Raw genomic sequence first — 19,312 nt, 5'->3', positions numbered from 1 at the left:
CAGCAAGATCAGCGTCACGGAAAGAATACAGAAAGACTTCATGATTGTTGATGTATTAGGCAGCAAAAGTGTACGACAGATACTTCACCCAGACACGGTACTGACGCAGAATGTACAGTGCCAACTGGGCGTTGCGTTTTATACTCACATTTTGAAAGGGCTCGTCTGGATTTTCTTCATAGCGTTTTTATTGTGCAATTCAGAAGAGATAAGTTTCGCTCTGTTGAATGCTTTGTATCCGATTCAAACGTATAAAGATCAAGAAACTTCCTAGAAACTTCCTAGAACGCAAAGTCATTACGACCCCACAACACATAAAAGGACTTAACCCTTGAAATAGCGCTAGATAAGCTGTGGCAAGCCAATAGAGGATCCTTCCTCATTGAATGGCGGGAGAGTGACCTCGCCTTTCAATACAAATATTGAGGTAGCGAAATGTCCTCTTTCGCCTTCGCACAATTAACTGTTTTACAAAGATTAAAAAGTTGGATTTAAAAAGAAAACTGTTGAAGGAAAATCACGGTGCTTGAACACTCTATGTATTCTAATGAATACCGGTGCAATTCAAATGTTGGGAGCTGAACCATCTGTTTGTTTGTTTTTTTTTTTGTTTTTTTTTTTTTGTTTTGTTTTTTTTTTTTGAGCGGGGGTGGTGGTCAGGAGATGAGCTGAATTCGTTTCCTACATATGGTTTAGGCCTATATATGCAAGTATGTATTGTGGGCATGGAAATAACTGGACTAATTAGTTTAGACTGGCCTGTGGGTTTATAATATACACTCCCATATACATGTATAACAGAGCTTTTTAAAGATTTAACAAGTCTTGTCTAAATTCCAGTTATGTTCGGTTGGCTTTTATTTTTTGGCACAAGCAGTGAAAAGTATATCCGCTCATTTAAGCAGAGCACCTGGAGAAGTGCAAAATGATCGGACTTATCGACAGTACAACGTCTAGTACAACGTCGATAGTACAAGCTTTGAAAGTATAGCATCACGGTTTAAGTAAAGTTAGGTACAAACATGTAGTGGGCCTTGGGGATACTTGGTCCATCAGCAGGGAACAGGCATCGGGGGATACTTGGCTCACCAGAAGGGAGCAGGTCTCAGTGATACTTGGTCCACCTGCAGAAAACAGACCTCGGGGATAGATGACCCACCAGCAAGAACCAGGCCTCGGGGATACTTGACTCGCCAGCAATGACCAGGCCTCGGGGATACTTGGTCAATCAGCAGAATCCTGGTTTATTCAGGAATACAATATATTAAAGAGGAATTCGCGTATTATCGCGAATTGGACTCATCGGTTTTGTTAATGCAAGGAATTACATAGGAGTTTGTTATGGTCAGCTAGAAAAATATCATATTCAGCAGAGACATATTGAGTTCAACAACTTCTTCCAGTGACATTTACGCCACTTTCAATGCCAAAGTTGGGACCTCTGCAGCCAGGATGGCTAGCGTGTGAGCTCAGCGCAATGACCTGGGAGCCTCTCACCAAAGCGGCTGCTGTGAGTTCAGCTCATGTGGGCTTCTTCCGGTTATACGATACCGGCCTCGATAGCGCAGTTGGTAGAGCGTATGCTCCTGAGCAATAGATCAAAGGTCAAGCCTGGATCAAGTCACACCTAAGACTTTAAAAGAGGAAGGTGTAGCTATCTCGCTTCGCGTTCAGCATTAAGGGATAGTGCAGTGACTGGTTGACCCGCATCGGTGGAAATCCGCTCTGCACTCTAAGGACTCCTTCGTCGTCAAATGACATAAAAATTGTTAAGTACGATTGAGCGTTGAACCCCAAGCACTCACTCTCCGGCCGTACGTGGGCCTGCAGATTGTCATGGATTTTCACAGGGCTTTGCTCGGTATCCTCCCACCATAACGCTGATCGCCATCGTATAAGTGGAAACAGTATTCTTCACAACGGCGTAAATGAACACATTAAACTTGCATAAAGAACAAATTCCTAGAGCCTAAAATATGTTGGGTCACTGATATTCACCAGGCATTTGAAAAACTCTCTCTGAAGATCATCTTGACCGCAGTCGAAAGAATGAAGTTTACATCATATTTTGCTGCAAACGTACCAATATCGTATACACAACAAACTCTTTTCAGTTTACTCACAAGGCCTGTTAAACCTGTTTGTCTTTTCAGGATTGAAATGATCGGTCATACAATGTCATGCAGGAGTTATGAAATGCCGAAGCCTATATCAAACTTGTTTCCAACTGGTTTCTCACCTTACATACGCAGGGGACTGTGTCTGTCAAGGCGCAGCATATTGACATACAGTAGCTGATCTAAAGCAGCCGTTTTGAACAAGACTGACAGCTGTGAATGTGTACAAATGACTGCTGGTAATCTCTTTAAACGAATAAATTCTTTGTTGATTGAAAGAAGACCAGTCAAAAGAGATGAACATGTAAGTCATTTATTGTAATGCGTATAACGTGTTTTTGCTGATTTCCATTTAAACCCTTGACGATGAGCCATGGATTAGAGGTTAGGACCAGGACTACCCAAACAACTCAAGTGGCTTTTACGAAACAGCTCAAGGGACTACGAATTTGAACTTTGACATGGGATTCAAGCCTCGAATATCCACTGTCAGCCCAACATCATTGAAAACTGATGACCGCTTCTCTCTTGTGTGTTACTGGCTTTATTTCCTATTTGTATAATTTCTTACATACCTTTGTCTTTAGGAGCTAGTGTTAAACGTTGTTTTGGAAATGGATCTTGCGATTATCGACTTGGAACGCCCTTTACGGACTACGAATGGTATACGAATGTCGGATATGACGCTTATATTTACACATGTAGTACATTGCCATTTTAAAAGGACTTCGCAACACTTTGATTTGGTTTGCCCTTTTTATTTGTTTTTGATGTTTTTATCTAATTCTCCTTAAGCCACGGTGCAGGGGGGGGGGTGTAATTTGCTACTGTATAAGCTTGTACAGGAACAGTTAGAATAAAACCTTAACCGAGGTAAATTAACAATAGGTTGTATTTCACTGGTTTCATTTGCCAGCTTTCACACTATCGTCGCTGCTCTGGATTAACTCCCTATGATGTACTCCCCTAAAATATTCTCACCGACATACATGTATTCAAGATTTTTTTATCAAAAAAGTGGGGAGAATAGTTTTCTGGTTAGCCTACTATGTAGGTCAAAACTTATGTGCAAACAATGTGCCGCATTGCAGAAAAGCTTTGAATAAGGTCCTCGGATTATGACCTAGATTATGGACATACACCCTTCTATAAAGTTTATTGCCAGTAACTGAGGCTGTGTATTCCTGTCTGAACGTTTTAGACATGGTAAGTAAAAATTAATTTCTTGGAGCCCAAACAAAACGTGTCAATCCTCAGGCAAGTAAAGTCCATTGATGTTTTCCCAGAAATTACACAAAGCAAACGGCTCAAAAACTGGAGGCAAAGAAAGGATTTTCGAGGATCTTTGAAAATGGGGTTATTTCGAGTGAACCTCTCTTTACACTACTCTGTTTTCCCATATATAAATAGGCTCAGTTAGAAAATCGCATAACAAAATATTATAAAAAGCACGATTAATATTTATGAAGAGATTTATTTACTTATTCGAATGGTGTCCAGAGGTTCAGAAAATGTATTCTTTCATTTTTCTAAGAACTGAAGATTAACCTGGTTACATGTGTAAAGCTAAACGAATAAAGTGATAAAGGGATTTTGATATGGATTTGCTTGACAACCACGGTCAAACAGCCGCTATTCTAAGTGATTTTTTTCTTAGTAAAGGTTTTCAACAGACATTCACAGAATACATTTCCAAGAAAATAAAACTTGGCTACTCACCATGAAGAAAAAATTAAATCTTGATGAAATGATAGGTTTGAATGATGGTCCACGATGGTAAGTGGTCTCAGTGAAGCAGAACTACATAAAAGTGCGGTGAAAATCTGCCCTGCAACAAGGAGGTACATTACATGCACTGCAAGGACTCCTTCGTCGTTATATGACTGAAAAATTGTTAAGTACGATGTTAGACCCCAAGCACCCACTCACTCACGCATTCACACATTTTAACGACTGGTCATCTATATCGCTTGAGTTCTACAAACTACAGCCACACAGGTTGACGACTGGTCATCTATATCGCTTGAGTTGTACAAACTACAGCCACACAGGTTGACGACTGGTCATCTATATCGCTTGAGTTGTACAAACTACAGCCACACAGGTTGACGACTTGTCATCTACACCGCTTGAGTTCTACAAACTACAGCCACACAGTTTGACGACTTCTCATCTAAACTGCTTGAGTTCTACAAACTTCAATCACCTAAGTTTACGATTGGTCCAATGAATGAATAAGGTGCCCTTTTCCTAATGGAAGGAAAATGTCCTCTATTACAGCTTATCTTATCAAGTGTTAAGGCGATCAAAAATTGATACTGTGACTAACAATACCAGACCAGACATATCAGAACGGCAGACAGACAGACAGATATAATATTATCGGTGTTACATTCATTGGAATGATTCATGCCAAAGCAATACATCAGCATCAATTACAGATCATGGCAAAACACATAAAAGGTAAGCACAGAAAAACCAGTTCATAACAACAGCACACAAACGCAAATGAACCAAGCCAGAAACATGCAGAGTGGAGTTCTGATCACGCAAAGCAATAATAAAGCACACCAATGCACACAAGCAGCATTTCATGCAAAAAAGAAAACAAGGTTACAGCTAATGACAAAACGCAAAAGTACATTCAAACAAAAGCATGCAGAGAGGAGTTATGGTCCTGTGACAGAACACCACCAAAAAAAAAAACACAAAATTTAAAACCTATGGCAACTGACAATGTAGTGTCCAACCGCTTGAAACAGTTTTTGCACGTTTCTTACCGGCTTAAGCACAGATTCCATACCCGGTCCACGCATCCCTGCACAAATGAGATCATGAAAAAACTTCGCTCTTTGGGTTGTAAACTTGTTGCATTTAAACAAAAAAATGTTCAACAGTTTCTTCAACAAGACAACTTTGACACAGGCTCGAACCACCTACTTTAAACCTGTGGAGATATGAGTTTAATGGAATATGGCCTGTTTGTAATCTACAAAACGTAACTTCGGTTCTACTTGATGGGAATGTTAACAAACGAGAGGAAACTCTGACAGACCAATACAGTGTGACTGCATGTTGCTAATAATGTCTGATGGTGTAAAACTAATATTTCGGGCAACACTTGTGCAAGCCAGAGCTTGTTTTGCTAGGAAATCTGCCAATTCATTTCCAACTATGCCTGCATGTCCTGGATATCCAACCAAGACTGATATTAAATCCTGTAAAATGTAGCACTGTACACATATGTAAAATCTCTAAAACCATGGATGAGGTTACACTCCAACTGAAGTTTTTATGGCTTGTAAAGCACTTAAAGAATCTGTAAAAATAACAACATTATTCGGAATAAAGTCTAGCACAAAACACAGGGATGTTAAAATAGCCATAAGTTCAGCAGCAAATACTGAACTGAAATCGGATAACAGGAAGCATTTATTTACTTAAGCCCTGTGATACAAAACGCTGCCCTCACTTCGGCACTCTCTGGACATTTGGATGCATCCGTGTAAATATCCAGGCAGTGTCCGAAATTTTCGTAGACGTAACTCATTGCAAAGGATTTCATGACATTTACAGGATTAGATTTCTTAATGACACTTTGAAGATCCAATGAGATATTGGGGTGTACCAAGTGCCAAAGTGGGAAGTTAGGGACAGAGATTTTTTGAAGGCAACTCGTGTTACACCCCGAACGTTCAATTATGTCCAGTGCTCTGTGGTTAAATGGCTTATACTTTTTATGAACATTTAAATGCTATCATATTCACAAGTGTTAAAAACACATGACGCTGAGTTATTAAGAGCTGCCTTCAACACAAGAGAATATTTGAGAGTGCGCTTTGAGTGTATCTCCAAAGACCCAATGGCCACTCATTACATATAACTTGTGGAACATTAAGAGAGGTGGTCTTAAACGTCCCTGTACAAATCCTGAAAGCAGCACATTGGACAGCATCCAATTTACATTTAACAGAAAAGCAAGCAGAGTCAAAAGCTTCACAACAATAGTCTAGACGCCATCTTATCAGCGCTCTATACAAGATTAGAAGGCAGGATTTCCCTCCCAGGATTTCCCTCATACGGTTAAGGACCTTCTGACATTTTGTAACAATCATTCCAATGTGTTTTGACCACGTAAGTCTCTTGTCAAATACAACGTCGAGATATCTGCATGATGAAGAGACATTAACTGCACTGTTTCCTATAAGATGAGGTACCGGTATCTTAACCCGCGTTCTAGCGAACAAGACTGCTTCGGACTTAGCTGGAGAAACAAGAGGGCTATATCTGGGAAATCGTGGGGGGCCCAATCCCCCCAGTTTGCTCCATATGGTAACTTCATTTAAGGCCTGCTGTTTATACATCTCTGCTATGTTTGTATTCTTAGCACTGAACCCAATAGCTTTATCGTCAGCAAAAAGGTAGCAGTTTATGTTTGGGTTGAGGACCGATGGTAAATCGTTGTTGGCTATATTGAACAGTGTTGGGGATAAAACGCTTCCTTGTGGGGTGCCATTTTCAACAGAAACCGGTCGTGAAAAGTCGGTACCAATGAGAACCCGCATTGTGCGGTGAGAGAGAAAGGCCTTCACCCAACCAAGCATCCTACCTCCAATACCCAATCCTTTCATCTTAATTAACAGTCCACACCTCCACAACATATCATATGCCTTTTCGATATCGAGAAAGGCTACCAGGTTACATTCTTTACTCGCAAGTGACCTCTTAATGAATGTTTCAAGGGAGACAACATGGTCTGTAGTACTTCTACCTTGCCTAAAACCACTCTGAAAGACAGAATAGACTTCGTTCTTATTTTGAAACCATTTGAATCTTGACTTAATCATTTTTCCATTATCTTACAAAGTACTGATGTCAGAGCAATCGGCCTATATGATGAAGCTAGAGATGGATCTTTGCCAGGCTTACAAAAGTAACACACTTAGACTGCTTTCGGGGAGGTGCTTAACCATAGAGTAACTAACCCCATCTTCCCTTTGTGCCACTAAATGTCTGCTTAAGCTCCATCAGGGAAAAATCTTCATTAATGGACATATCGTCAAATATGATGTTATTAAAACTTTGTCTCTCTTCCACCTGTTTCTTATCAGTTATGAACTCCTCGCTATAAGTACTAGAGCTGGAGACAAATGAGAAGCTGTCAGCTAGTACATTACACTTATCTACATTCGTATCACGTAAAGCACCATTAGTCACAATATTTGGCACACATACAGATTTCTTCTTCCCGATTATGGCTCTTACCTGCTGCCATACATTCTCAATAGATGTGTTACGATTTATGTTGGAACAGAACATACGCCAGTGCTCCTTTTATGCCCTTTTTGTAATCCTCTGGGCCTGGGCTTTAGTCCCCTTAACCACAATAAATTCCTTATACAGCCTTGTGTGTTGTGCTCTATTTTTAGCTTTTTTCCTCTTCTTGATAGCTTGCGAACAATCCTCTGTCCACCAGGGAACAGGTACTTTTCCTGAAATGTTCCCAGAAGTTTTTGGAACAGCCTCACTACCTGCTGCATTTAAAGCAGTAATAATGCTGTCTGAAAACTTATTCACATCACTGTCATGCAAGTCCTGACTGAAGTACAAATCACAAGCTTTGCTATACTTGGCCCAGTCTGCTTTACTTAACCTCCACCTTGGCAATGAGCCAATGTCGTCGGAGTGAGGATGAAAGCCTAAAGATACTGATACTGGATAATGGTCACTTCCACCTGGGGATTGATAATGTGCATATAGAGCCTAGTCTTTTGGATGACAATGTGAGGTATGTTGCTGAAAGTTTCCCTGAATATGCATCTAAAGGAGTCCCAGAACCATCGTTTAATACCACCAGTTCATAATCTTAGATAACCTCATATAACATTCTACCATTTGTGTCAATACCTGTGCTGCCCCACACAGCGTGGTGCGCACTGAAGTTACCACAGATAATAACAGGATTCGGAGTGAGAAAGATCTCAGTAAGATCTTAAAATCATTCACCGACCTGTTACTGTCCCTTGCTATCTGGAAACACTGAAACTCAATAACCTTGAATCGGGGTAACTTTACTTCAGTAAATGAAAGGCCATTCTTGATAAACATAGTAAGTGCACCTCTGTTCCCCCACAAGCTGTCTTCTCTAATGATAGCTTACCCAGGAAAAGTAAAACCATACTCAGGTTTCAAAAATGTTTCCTGTAAACAAATTATGTCTGGTTTTGGACTAAGATTAGAAAGGAAGAATTTAAATTCCTGATCATGAGAATACAAGGACTGGATGTTTTGTTGCAAGATGTTGAGGGACATTATAGTAAGTATACAACCCAAGATTCCACACAAGTATACATATTGGAACTTATCCATTATTTATGCGTAAAGTTTCTCTGCTGTATTTTTCCCCCACAATTCCTTAATATCAACGACAGAACTACCAAGATGACGCTCTGCACATTCAGCAATACGGTCAATTGCTTCTTTTTCCTATTGACACTTTGATATAATGAAACAGTATCTCTGTGAACAGAGTAACAACACTTATTACTGTAGACGAACTACACATTTCGTTCTGAACAGCAGCCTCAGAATCAGTTTGGGTGCTTTTCTTCGGACACTTGCCTAAAGATATCTCTGTGGGGCGTGATCTACACTGTGAACTACATGGACTTGTATGCTCTCCACCACTTGGGATATCCCAAATGGATTCGTCAAAAGCAGGATCCTGTGAAAAATTTATGGCCTCACTTTCCTGTGCTCTCACACTTTTGAGTGCCTCAGCTAAAGACACTTTTTCTAATAAATTGGGCTTCATTCGCCTCTTTAAGTTTTGGGCAACCCCGATATGCTGAGCTGTAGAGGTTTCCACAGCTTACACACGGGCATTTTTGTTATGACAATCGTTGTACTCATGTATTTCGCTGCATCGAGGGCACCTCAGATTACCACGGCATTCGGGAGCTACATGATTAAAACGTTGGCAGCGGAATTCCGTTAAAAAAGGACATTAAAGGCTTAAAATGGTTCTCGTTTACATGTATCTGGAGAGCAAAAATATATCAAATACAGTTTTGACAAACAATCAACAAACTTTAAACAGTGATGATCAAAATCAATACACTTTCCAAAGATTATACACGTAGGTCTTCGCGAACTTTCTTTCACAATATTGAGTAACATCGGCAGACTGTGCTTTACGCTGTACTCAAGACTATTTCACTATAAATACAACGACGGCCAATATTATGGTGGGAGAAAACCAGCCAGAGCCAGGGGGAACCCACGACCATCTGCAGGATGAAGGCAGACCTTCCCACGTGCTACTGGTGATGAAACCAGCATGATCAGATGCTGGACTAGCCCGCTATTTATACTATATATATATCAACTCCACTCGGTCACTGTTGCTTGTCTTCATTCATCAGCTTGCCTTAATTCCCAATGGCAAGCACAAAATGGTTACAATGCATGCATACTAGCACAAGCATCAGGTTGTGATAGCTAAACGTTAATCTTAGCAGTCTGTTATGAAGAAAACCAAAGCACACATAAAACAGGCATTCTTTTAATGTCCTTCATGTCTTCAACTCTCTCCTTTGTATCAGAGGAGGCTGGTCTCTTTATTTCCACTTACAGAAAATAAAAACTTAAAAAGGCCAACATCAATTTCTATCTTAGAGCGATCAATAAAAATGAATTCCTTTGTCAACCATTTTTAATGAGATTCTCTGTAGATTTTTTTTAAAGTTCTTCTCTCAATGTTAATTTTTGAAATATTCGTAGCCAAAATAAAAAAGTCATTAATTACATGTCGCTACATATCCTACGTTTCTCATAGGGTCGGAAAAGAAAGAATTGATAAGGGTGGCCTTGTCGTATCCGCCAAAAGAATACCTGGTTGATAAATAACCAAAACCTGGTGCATGTAAAGCCATAATCTTACAGGTGTAAAACCAGAACTAGTTCACATTGGGTGTAATGGCCTCTCTGGTGGTCTCCATTTTAAATCCACTTCAGTAGCTTATATTAACTCCAAACAATTTCATTTCGATCTGTTTATCATGTCCTTTACAGCGCAGGTGAAGCTTTACGCTCGTTTTACATTACTTTTGGTATAGAGAATACATGTGTTTGTCTGCTTGTAAGTGTTGTTAACACACTTGCTTCTACGGCGGTTTATTAAACAGAATATTTTTATAGATAAATTTCCTAAGAAACATTATTTCACAAAACTTTATAAACAGAAAGTTTTTAGTTTTACAAAGAAAATAATGTTTCCTTTCTCGTTCAAATTCTTTTTTTCTCATAGCAAATTCTTTTTTTCTCATAGCAAATTCTTTTTTCCTCATAGCAAATTCTTTTTGATTGTGAAAACAAAATGTTATTTTTTTTTTCTTTTCATTGACGATATTAGGCCTACTTGTGTAAATGAAAAAAAATGTTGTTTATTACTGCGTTTCTAAAACGTGCACTTTCTTTTGTATAGGGAGTTATTTTCTTAATAAAACAAAGAGGGAAATTTGTGAAATGAGACTTATTTTATTCGGAAAAAACACAATTTTTATTTGTAATCAAATCTCAGTGTAAACGAATATTTTCAATAACAAAAGCTGATTGACTTCCTCTGCTGACATATTGTTTCATAATCCGCAATACTAACAGGTATTTAGGGGAAAATATAAAAAAAATCGTACGTAAGTCCCTAACACTAACAAGCCATTGAATAGGACTACTTAATCATTGAATTTGAACGATTTTAAAACGTAATGTTAAAATGTAATGTTGTTAAAAGAAGTGCTGATGTACACAGATATCACATGGTGGTAATGTCACATGTAACACATGTGTTAATGTTACATATGGTAACGCGGGGCGTCCGTGACCCAGAACCCTTTCTCCAATAATATCGCTGTGAGTCCAAGTCCAGCTCATGCTGGCTTCCTCTTCTGCCGTACGTGGAAAGGTGTGGGTTGATGGTCGTGGGTTCCCCCAGGCTCTGTCCGGTTTCCTCCCACCATCATGCTTGCCACCGCCGTATAAATGATATGTTGCTAAGAAATGTGTAAAACACGAGTCATATGGTATTGTCGCATGTGGTAAAATCGCATCATTTCTCTTGTTTCAACATCTTAGTTAGATCGTGTTTTTTTTTTATCAAACTAGGCCTTGTTTTCACGTCAAAACTCGATGCTACTGACGCTGAGACGTATCCCCTCTGCCTTATCATTGCTTAAATACCTGGTTCGTAGTTAGGTGCAATCCTCCAATATCTTTAAGCCCCGTTCCCAATTAGCTGAACGGTCTGCAGAACTGTTACGATATAAGATTCGGATAGCAATAAGCAAATTTTTGAAGAGCTTTAAAAGAATAAAAACGATCTCCGCACTCGGTTTATGACAGACTTATGACGAATAATTGAGAATTGCCACACAAACCAGCACGATCTTTTTATTCACGAATCATTACGAACTAACGTCCGGTTTTTTTTTTAAATTGTCCGCGAATGAAAAAGAGATGATGAATTCATTACGAATACTCACGAATAAATACGAAAGACAACGAATGCAAACATGATTACATTACGACATCAATTCGTAATGGTTCGGCTTGACACGAAAACCCCCAGACCTCGAGATCACGAAGTGATCTTTGATTAAAGTCAAAATTCCAATCACTGAACTCTGTATGTTTCTCAGAATTTACTGTGTCAAGCAATATGTTGACCGTACTACGCAAGAAATAGCAATTTTAAAGTCAGTTGAAATTTTGACCCAAGTCTAAGATCGCTTCGTGATCTCGGGTCCGGATACATATATCATACGGCTATAATACATATATAATATGGCTTAATGGTAATAATTCAGATCTTATGGGCTGAGTATGTATTCAATATGATAACTTCGTTATCATAAATTGTAGAATACTTAAATACTCAGATAAACGAATTTGCCCATGTAATGTTGAGAAATGACGCGTACGTATTGCCTTCAAACTACCCCCATGGTTACACTGAACAAGACGAAAATATTGTCCCCGATAACAAGACAAAACCGCAGATTACTCTCACCGGTATGTCTTCACTTCATAAGAACACCTGTGACAATCTCATGTATATCTTGCCTTGATATACATGCATAATACAGATGTATATTCATGTGAGAAATTTCTTCAAAAGGCACCTGACGTTCCTAACAAAATGGCGATCCCAGGTATTTTCTTATTGGCGCTGACGGTGGGTTTCAGTGTATCCGCTCCCCCCACACAAAGTAAGTAGAACACACTGAGCAATTCTCTCATTGGGGTTTATTTACTTATCTACTTGTTTGATTGGTGCTTTACACCGCACTCTAGAATATTTCACTAAGCCCTATACGACGGCGTCCAGCACTTTTTGGGAAGGAAACGGTCACACGTTCGATCGGAGAGGAGGCCCACTTGAGCTGCATTTGACCTCAGAGCTAGCACATTGGTGAGAGGCTCCTGAGTTATCGTGCTGCTCTAGCACGCTAACCGCTCTGCCAGAGAGGCATCCTAGTGTGGGAGGCACCCACAAAACTACATCTAGAATTACATAAATATGAATTTTACAGACTTTCATCTACCATATAATGTTAGACAACTAACATTCGAAATGAACACATTAGTATATTTGAGTTGCTTGTATTAGGATATTTTGTCACATAATGATGTGAGAGGGAAGCTGTAATGCTGTTCCAAGTTTACTTCAATTACTCATCACTGTGATATAATAACGGTATAAGGGATTTCAGTGCGCAAGACCGGTATGTTTTCGTTACAAGACAAACAAACCCACGTGGATATGTCAAAGTATTGTGGCAGTCACCCAGTATTCAGTATTGTAGTACATGCTTAAATTGCTATGTGCTTTTGTTTATTTTACGTACGATTTGCTGTGCGCACGTGTACTGATACAATTATCAAACTCTGACTACTATCGGCACATGATACCTTTCTCTTCGAAGTGTTGCAGAATCGACGCTGATTAGCTGAGACTGGAGGTAGAGTTTCCTTTGTTTAACCCTGCTGCTTTGGTCACGTTTGAATAGCTCTGTCATGCCTAAAATTCAGCTTAAGCTAGACATAGCCTGAACTGGCCTATCACTCACAACAGTCAATCAGAATCACGTTTAAATAAATCTGTCATGCCTAAAATTCAGCTTAAGCTAGACATAGCCTGGACTGGCCTATCACTCACAACAGTCAATCAGAAATGAGTCTGTATCATTTAAGGTGGACACTGCCAGTTCCACGGCTCTGTGTATAGCCCAGGGGACACTTTCCCGGACCCCTTCAGCTGTAATACGTGTTTCTGTGGGGAATACGGGGTGAGCTGTACAGAGATGTGGTGCCCTAAAGGTACGAGCTATGTCATACACTTGTTGTATATATTCGTGTTGTATATTTAGTGCAATGTCTATATAACGGAGATTTGTATTATGAATTGCGGAAATCAGAGCCCATTTAAACCACCAACCTTTGGCAAGTTACAGGCGAACATTCCCTCGTTTTTGACGCACAGATACATGCATACAATTTTGTTGGAAAACAAATGTTATTCAACGACCACCCATGCATCGCCACCTAGGCCCTTGAGGCAGTCAGAGCGGTGTAATACGAATCCCATGTCCAAAGCCGGTACTGAACCCTACGTGTCGTTTGTCTCAGCGACTGGCAGGCATCAACATGCAAATATAGGTGTTCAAGATACATGCAAATGGGTGACACAAAGCGTGTACTTTGTAACCGAGAGAGACACCTTCAATCCCTAGTCGATGCTCAGGTGCATGAAAAATGAGGCCGCCTGTTCGAATCCAGGTCTAGCGGTTTAAAGTCTGGAGATCTGTCAGGTACTGGGGGAAAATCCTAGTTTACTCCTGCCCTCTGTTTTTTTTTTTTCATTTCAGGAGAACAGCTGGAAAGGGAAGTTATCTCCCCTGGTGGGTGTTTTTATAACGGTCACAAGTACAAGGCCGGAGATGGGTTCAACTCCAGTGATGGCTGTAACAGGTGTGGCTGTTCGGATAATGGATTGGTCATGTGCACACTGATGGCATGTGTGAACTTAGAATCAGTGCGTGAGTATTGCAATGGGAGCTCCGTAGAAATGCCGCATGTGGGTACATTCAGTTGGTTATGTGCGATGGTGGATATCCCAATGTGGTACAGGCGCCTACCTCGCTGTTGTACAGTTGTCTACCCCACTCTGGCACAGGTGTCTACCCTGCTGTTGTACAGGGGGATACCCCACTGTGGTACAGTTGGCTATTCTGCTGGGGTATAGATGGCTACCCCGCTGTGATGCAGTTGTCTTCCCGCTGTGGTACAGTTGCCTGCCCCGCTGTGCTACAGTTGTCTGCCCCGCTGAAGTACAGGTGGACACCCCATTCTCGTACAGTTGGTTAGTCAGTCGTCTTCCCGCTGTGGTACAGTTGTCAGCCCCACTGTGCTACAGTTGTCTGTCCCGCTGAGGTAGAGGTGGACACTCCACTCTCGTCCAGTTGGCTACCCCGCTGTGGTATAGGTGACTATCCCGCTGTGGTACAGTTGGCTACTCCGTTGCAGTATAGATGGCTACCCTGCTGTGACGCAGTTGTCTTCCCGCTATGGTACAGTTGTCTGCCCCACTGTGCTACAGTTGTCAGTCCCGCTAAGGTACAAGTGGACACCGCACTCTCGTATAGTTGGCTAGTCCGCTGCAGTATAGGTGGCTATCCCGCTGTGATACAGATGTCTACCCGGCTTCGGTACAGTTGTCTACCCGCTGCAGTACAGGTGTCTACCTTGCTGTGGTACAGTTGTCCACGCGCTGTGGTACGGTTGTCTGCCCCGCTGTGATACATATTTACGAAGCTGTGCTGCACTGTAACGCGCCTTTACTGAAGCTGTCCATGGACCGCCTCAAATCTCTCGCAGTGTATTACTTTCTCTAATCCTGCAAAACGTTGTTTCCAATTTTTCTGACATTTCACAAATATCGAAAATACAACCTCCAGTAACATTTAATTTACACGTTTTTTTACGTTATTTATAGCGTAAAGCAAAATAAATCGCTCATTTATACAGAATCGTCGGGAAGGGACTTTAATCTTAAATTTTTGCTTCCAGGACAACAGCTAAGTAGGGAAGCTATCACCCCTGGCGTTTGTCTTTATAACGGTCATGTGTACAAGGCCGGTGAGGGGTTCAAATCCACCGATGGTTGTAACAGATGTGGCTGTTCGGACAATGGACTGGTAATTTGCACGCAGATGGCATGTGTGAACTTAGCATCAATGCGTGAGTATCACTTGTGACTACGTTTTAATACATGTATTTCTGTTAAAAGTTTTGCTACCTCTCCAGTTTTAGTGCGCTTCACAAATATCATGAATGCATTTATTCAAGATCAGAGAAGAACCGTCTAAGATTTATTTCACAAATTTATTCATACTGTAAAGATAAACAAAACGTTCATTTATACAAAATTGCCAAAGACTAACGTATAATATCCAGGGTCGTAAAGGCACTCCAACTCTGCTTGTTTCGTTTCAGGACAACAGCTGGAGAGAGAAGTTATCTCCCCTGGTGTGTGTCACCATGGTGGTCACGTGTACAAGGCCGGCGAGGGGTACAAAGCCCCGGATGGTTGTAACACGTGCAGCTGCTCGGACAGTGGATTTATCAGGTGCACACTAATGGCCTGTGCAAATTTAGCTTCAGAGCGTAAGTATTGCGATGTGAAGTTCGTAGAACTGTCACTTGTGGGTACATGTGCTTTTGCATGCTTTCAAGTCGTACCATCATGTTTTAATCAGACTACACCAAAACAAAGCAGCGCTAATGTGACAAAAATAAAATAGGATGCGATGTGACGTTTAATCTGAATAAACCTGTTGGGCTCAGTTTATTTAAAGCGGGTGCTATAGATAAACAAATACCAGTTAAGCGACAGAGGCACAAGTATCAGTATGACCATGCAGAACGTAGCTGAGATACGTGTGCAAGACGTATGTGTAGCTGTGCACTGCTGAGGTATATGCATGCATCTACGTGGTTGTGGTAGCCTACAGGTAGCTACCCCTGTTGTGGTACATGCAGCTACGTCACTGTGGTACATGCACATGTAGCTATTTAGCCGTAGTATATGTAGCTACACCGCTTATACATAGGCCAACAAATCTGTCACTTTCGTTTCAGGACACCAGTTGGAGAGGGAAGTTATCTCCCTTGGCGTATGTGTTTATGGAGGCAAGGTGTACCAACCCAGAGACTCGTTCGATTCCTTGGACAAATGTAACAGGTGTGCCTGTGGAAAGCACGGGCAGATTATGTGCACACTGCGCTCTTGTCCAATTGGAATGCCAGACAGGGGTATGTTATCATCAACGGCATCCCAAATTGGTGTTAATTCTGTGGAAATGATGTAGTACTTCAGCGTTTATATTTATAAAGGCTAAACCGGAGGATTTTGGCAACAAATCGATTAGCGCAAATTCAATCGAATTTTTGCCTGTTATTTTACAATAGCCCAAATAATTAGCATTCACAAGATATCAGCCTTGACTGTGCACATGTCACCGTTGACAATCGGTAATAAAGGTACCGAAGTTTACAAAGTGGTCGCAACATAACTGTTACAAACTTTACAATCATTTTAACACTATAAATAGCACAGGTAATGGCATGCTCTTTACTGAGCCGTTCTTGGCAAGCACGAACAATTTGATTTGATTAGCAAATATGGATTCGGTCGCTGTGAGTTCAAGTCCAGCTCATGCTGGCTTCGACTCCGGTCGTACGTGGGCATATGTCTGGCCGTAACCTGCGGATGGTTGTTTTATGTTGGCCGCCTACGTATGAGCGAAATATTCTTTAGTACGCCATAAAACACCAATCAAATAAATTTTAAGCTCAACTGACACACTGTTCTGTCATGTGACACTGTAATACAGTGGCACTATTGTCACGAATGACACTAATGCGCGGGACGTGGCTCTGCGTTTTAGTTTTGCCAATCCGAACAACGAGCCACCATGATGCAGGTTCCCTTTCCAGCCTCGGATTGAGGTTTTCTTGTAGAAACTTTCGCCCAAACTACTTAGGTGGACTTGGTGACGATGACATATCGGTGAAGCTCACGTGGCTGTTTGCACAGTACAGAGTTCGTAGAGGATCACCCTTCTTCAAGAATAGAGTTTGCATATCTGTGTGATACATGCAAGAAAGTTCGTTTTAGTAACTTGCTTAAGGCTGGTGGTTTACTGCAACCACTCACGTTTCCGGCTTCATTAACACTTGCCAGTATCATTTAAGTAAATGCAGCTGAAATAAGTAAATGTAGCTGAAACAGTAGCTTATTTCAAAATTATGGTGTCACTAGAACAGTTGTGTCTTAATTTGGTGATTCGTTTATAAACCTATTAACCTGGTGATAAATCAGTGAGCCAAAGAACAAAAAAAGCAATCATCCATTGAACTGTTTAGTCAATAAACCCATTCATTCATTTATTTATCAATGAATTAACCAATGAATCTGTCATTTCAGGGAACCATGAAGGCGACGATGAAGACGCAAGAGGATGTGATTATGATGGTCACTGGTACGCTGACGGAGAATCCACGCTCTCCACAGACGGCTGTAACACGTGTACGTGTGCTGCTCCCTACGGGATGGCCTGTACCAAGAGGGCGTGTCTGCCTCCTGGTGGGTATATAACCCGCGCCTCTGTTAGCTCCTACCAAGTAGATTTCGATATACTAGTAGTTCCCAGTTATGTTCTTGTTACGACTTAAAACTCTGACGAAGAGCATCTGTACCGCAAGGCACAGAAACATATGCCTTTTTTCTCAATCGACCCCAGGCACATGTAAATTCACCAGTCCACCTGTTCTGTTGTATGTAACTATTTCTAAGACGCTGCTCATCCGGCATAATCAGCGTTAAATCAGACGATTTGTCAGATGCCTGAAGGCTGATAGTTCACTCCAGTTTCCGTGTAAACGACAAATTTTGGAGTATACTGCGGTAAACAACAATCTAGTAGGTAAATAAACACTTGATCATTAAATAAATGAAACAAGTAACGGCTTAATCACTTTAGTTACATTGGAAAGTGGTTTGTAGCGAAAATACTAAAAAGATACGTTCTCGATTAGTAAGCCTGTATACCTGTAGAATTTTTATTCCTTCAAAGACTGCTCGAATGAACGAGTGAATGCTTCGGGATTAACGTCGTGCTTAACAATTTTTTAGTCGTCAATCAATCAATCAATCAATCAATAAATCAGTAATGAGATCAATCAATTTTCAGCAAACGATGAAACAGACGATGAGGACCAGAATGGTTGTCATTACAACGGTCACTGGTTTGCTGACGGGGAATCCACACCATCTACTGACGGCTGTAATACCTGTACCTGTATGGCCTCCTTGGGGATGGCATGTACTGAAATGGCGTGTGCTGTGGGGAAATGATGGAGAAATGATGGGGGAAATAATGGAGAAGTGATGGGGAAGTAATGGAGAAATGATTGGGACATAATGGGGAAAAGTGGCGAAAATAGTAGAGAAATGATGACAGAGTGATAATAATGGGGAAATGATTGGGTCATAATGGAGAAATGATGGGGATATGATGGAGAAATGATTGGGAAATAATGGGAAAATGGCAGAGAAATGATGAGGGAATGATGGTGGAAGTGATAAGGGAAATTGTGGATAAATGAAAGTGAAATAATGGAGAAATGATGGAGAAATGATGGGGAAATGTTGGAGAAATGATTGGGAAATAATGGAAGTAATGGAGAAATGATGTGGAAATGGTGGAGAAATGATAAGAGAGTGATAGGGGGAAAGATGGGGAAATGACGGAGAAATGATGGGGCAATGGTGAAGAAATGATGAGGGGAAAATTGGGGAAATAATGGGGGAATGATGAAGAAATGATGGGGAAGTAATGGAGAAATGATTGGGAAATAATGGAGAACTGATGGGAAAATGGGGGAGAATGATGAGGGAATGATGGGGCAGTGACGGAGAAATGATGAGGAAATGGAGAAATAATGAGGAACTGATAGACAAGTGATGGGGGAATGATGGAGAAATGAGCGGAATCCAAATTCTAACTTATCTCATGATTTTGTAGCAGCCCAATTGTGGCTCTGTCACTTTTCAGTAATATACAAGAAATGTTGAT

General features: G+C 40.8%; 1 protein-coding gene across 1 annotated transcript; it reads left to right on the top strand.

The window, feature by feature from the left end:
* The first annotated feature begins 13,759 nt into the window (after positions 1 to 13,759).
* LOC135478210 (kielin/chordin-like protein) lies at positions 13,760 to 18,750 on the top strand. The gene is made up of 7 exons (XM_064758481.1): positions 13,760 to 13,772; positions 14,042 to 14,212; positions 15,243 to 15,413; positions 15,669 to 15,839; positions 16,314 to 16,487; positions 17,662 to 17,820; positions 18,428 to 18,750. The coding sequence occupies exons 1-7, from the start codon at positions 13,760 to 13,762 to the stop codon at positions 18,589 to 18,591; spliced, it is 1,023 nt and encodes a 340-aa protein (XP_064614551.1). The 3' UTR covers positions 18,592 to 18,750.
* The last annotated feature ends 562 nt before the right edge of the window (positions 18,751 to 19,312 follow it).

Source organism: Liolophura sinensis, chromosome 11 (assembly GCF_032854445.1).
Source record: "Liolophura sinensis isolate JHLJ2023 chromosome 11, CUHK_Ljap_v2, whole genome shotgun sequence".
NCBI lineage: Eukaryota > Metazoa > Mollusca > Polyplacophora > Chitonida > Chitonidae > Liolophura > Liolophura sinensis.
The sequence above is the reverse complement of the archived record's forward strand: the minus strand, read 5'-3'. Positions and strand labels throughout refer to the sequence as shown.

Bases quoted from the DNA above. Each gene is read 5' to 3' on its own strand.
- LOC135478210 (XM_064758481.1), top strand. The intron at 15,840-16,313 runs GTAAGTATTGCG...CTTTCGTTTCAG, and splicing joins TGCAAATTTAGCTTCAGAGC to GACACCAGTTGGAGAGGGAA. The intron at 16,488-17,661 runs GTATGTTATCAT...CTGTCATTTCAG, and splicing joins AATTGGAATGCCAGACAGGG to GGAACCATGAAGGCGACGAT.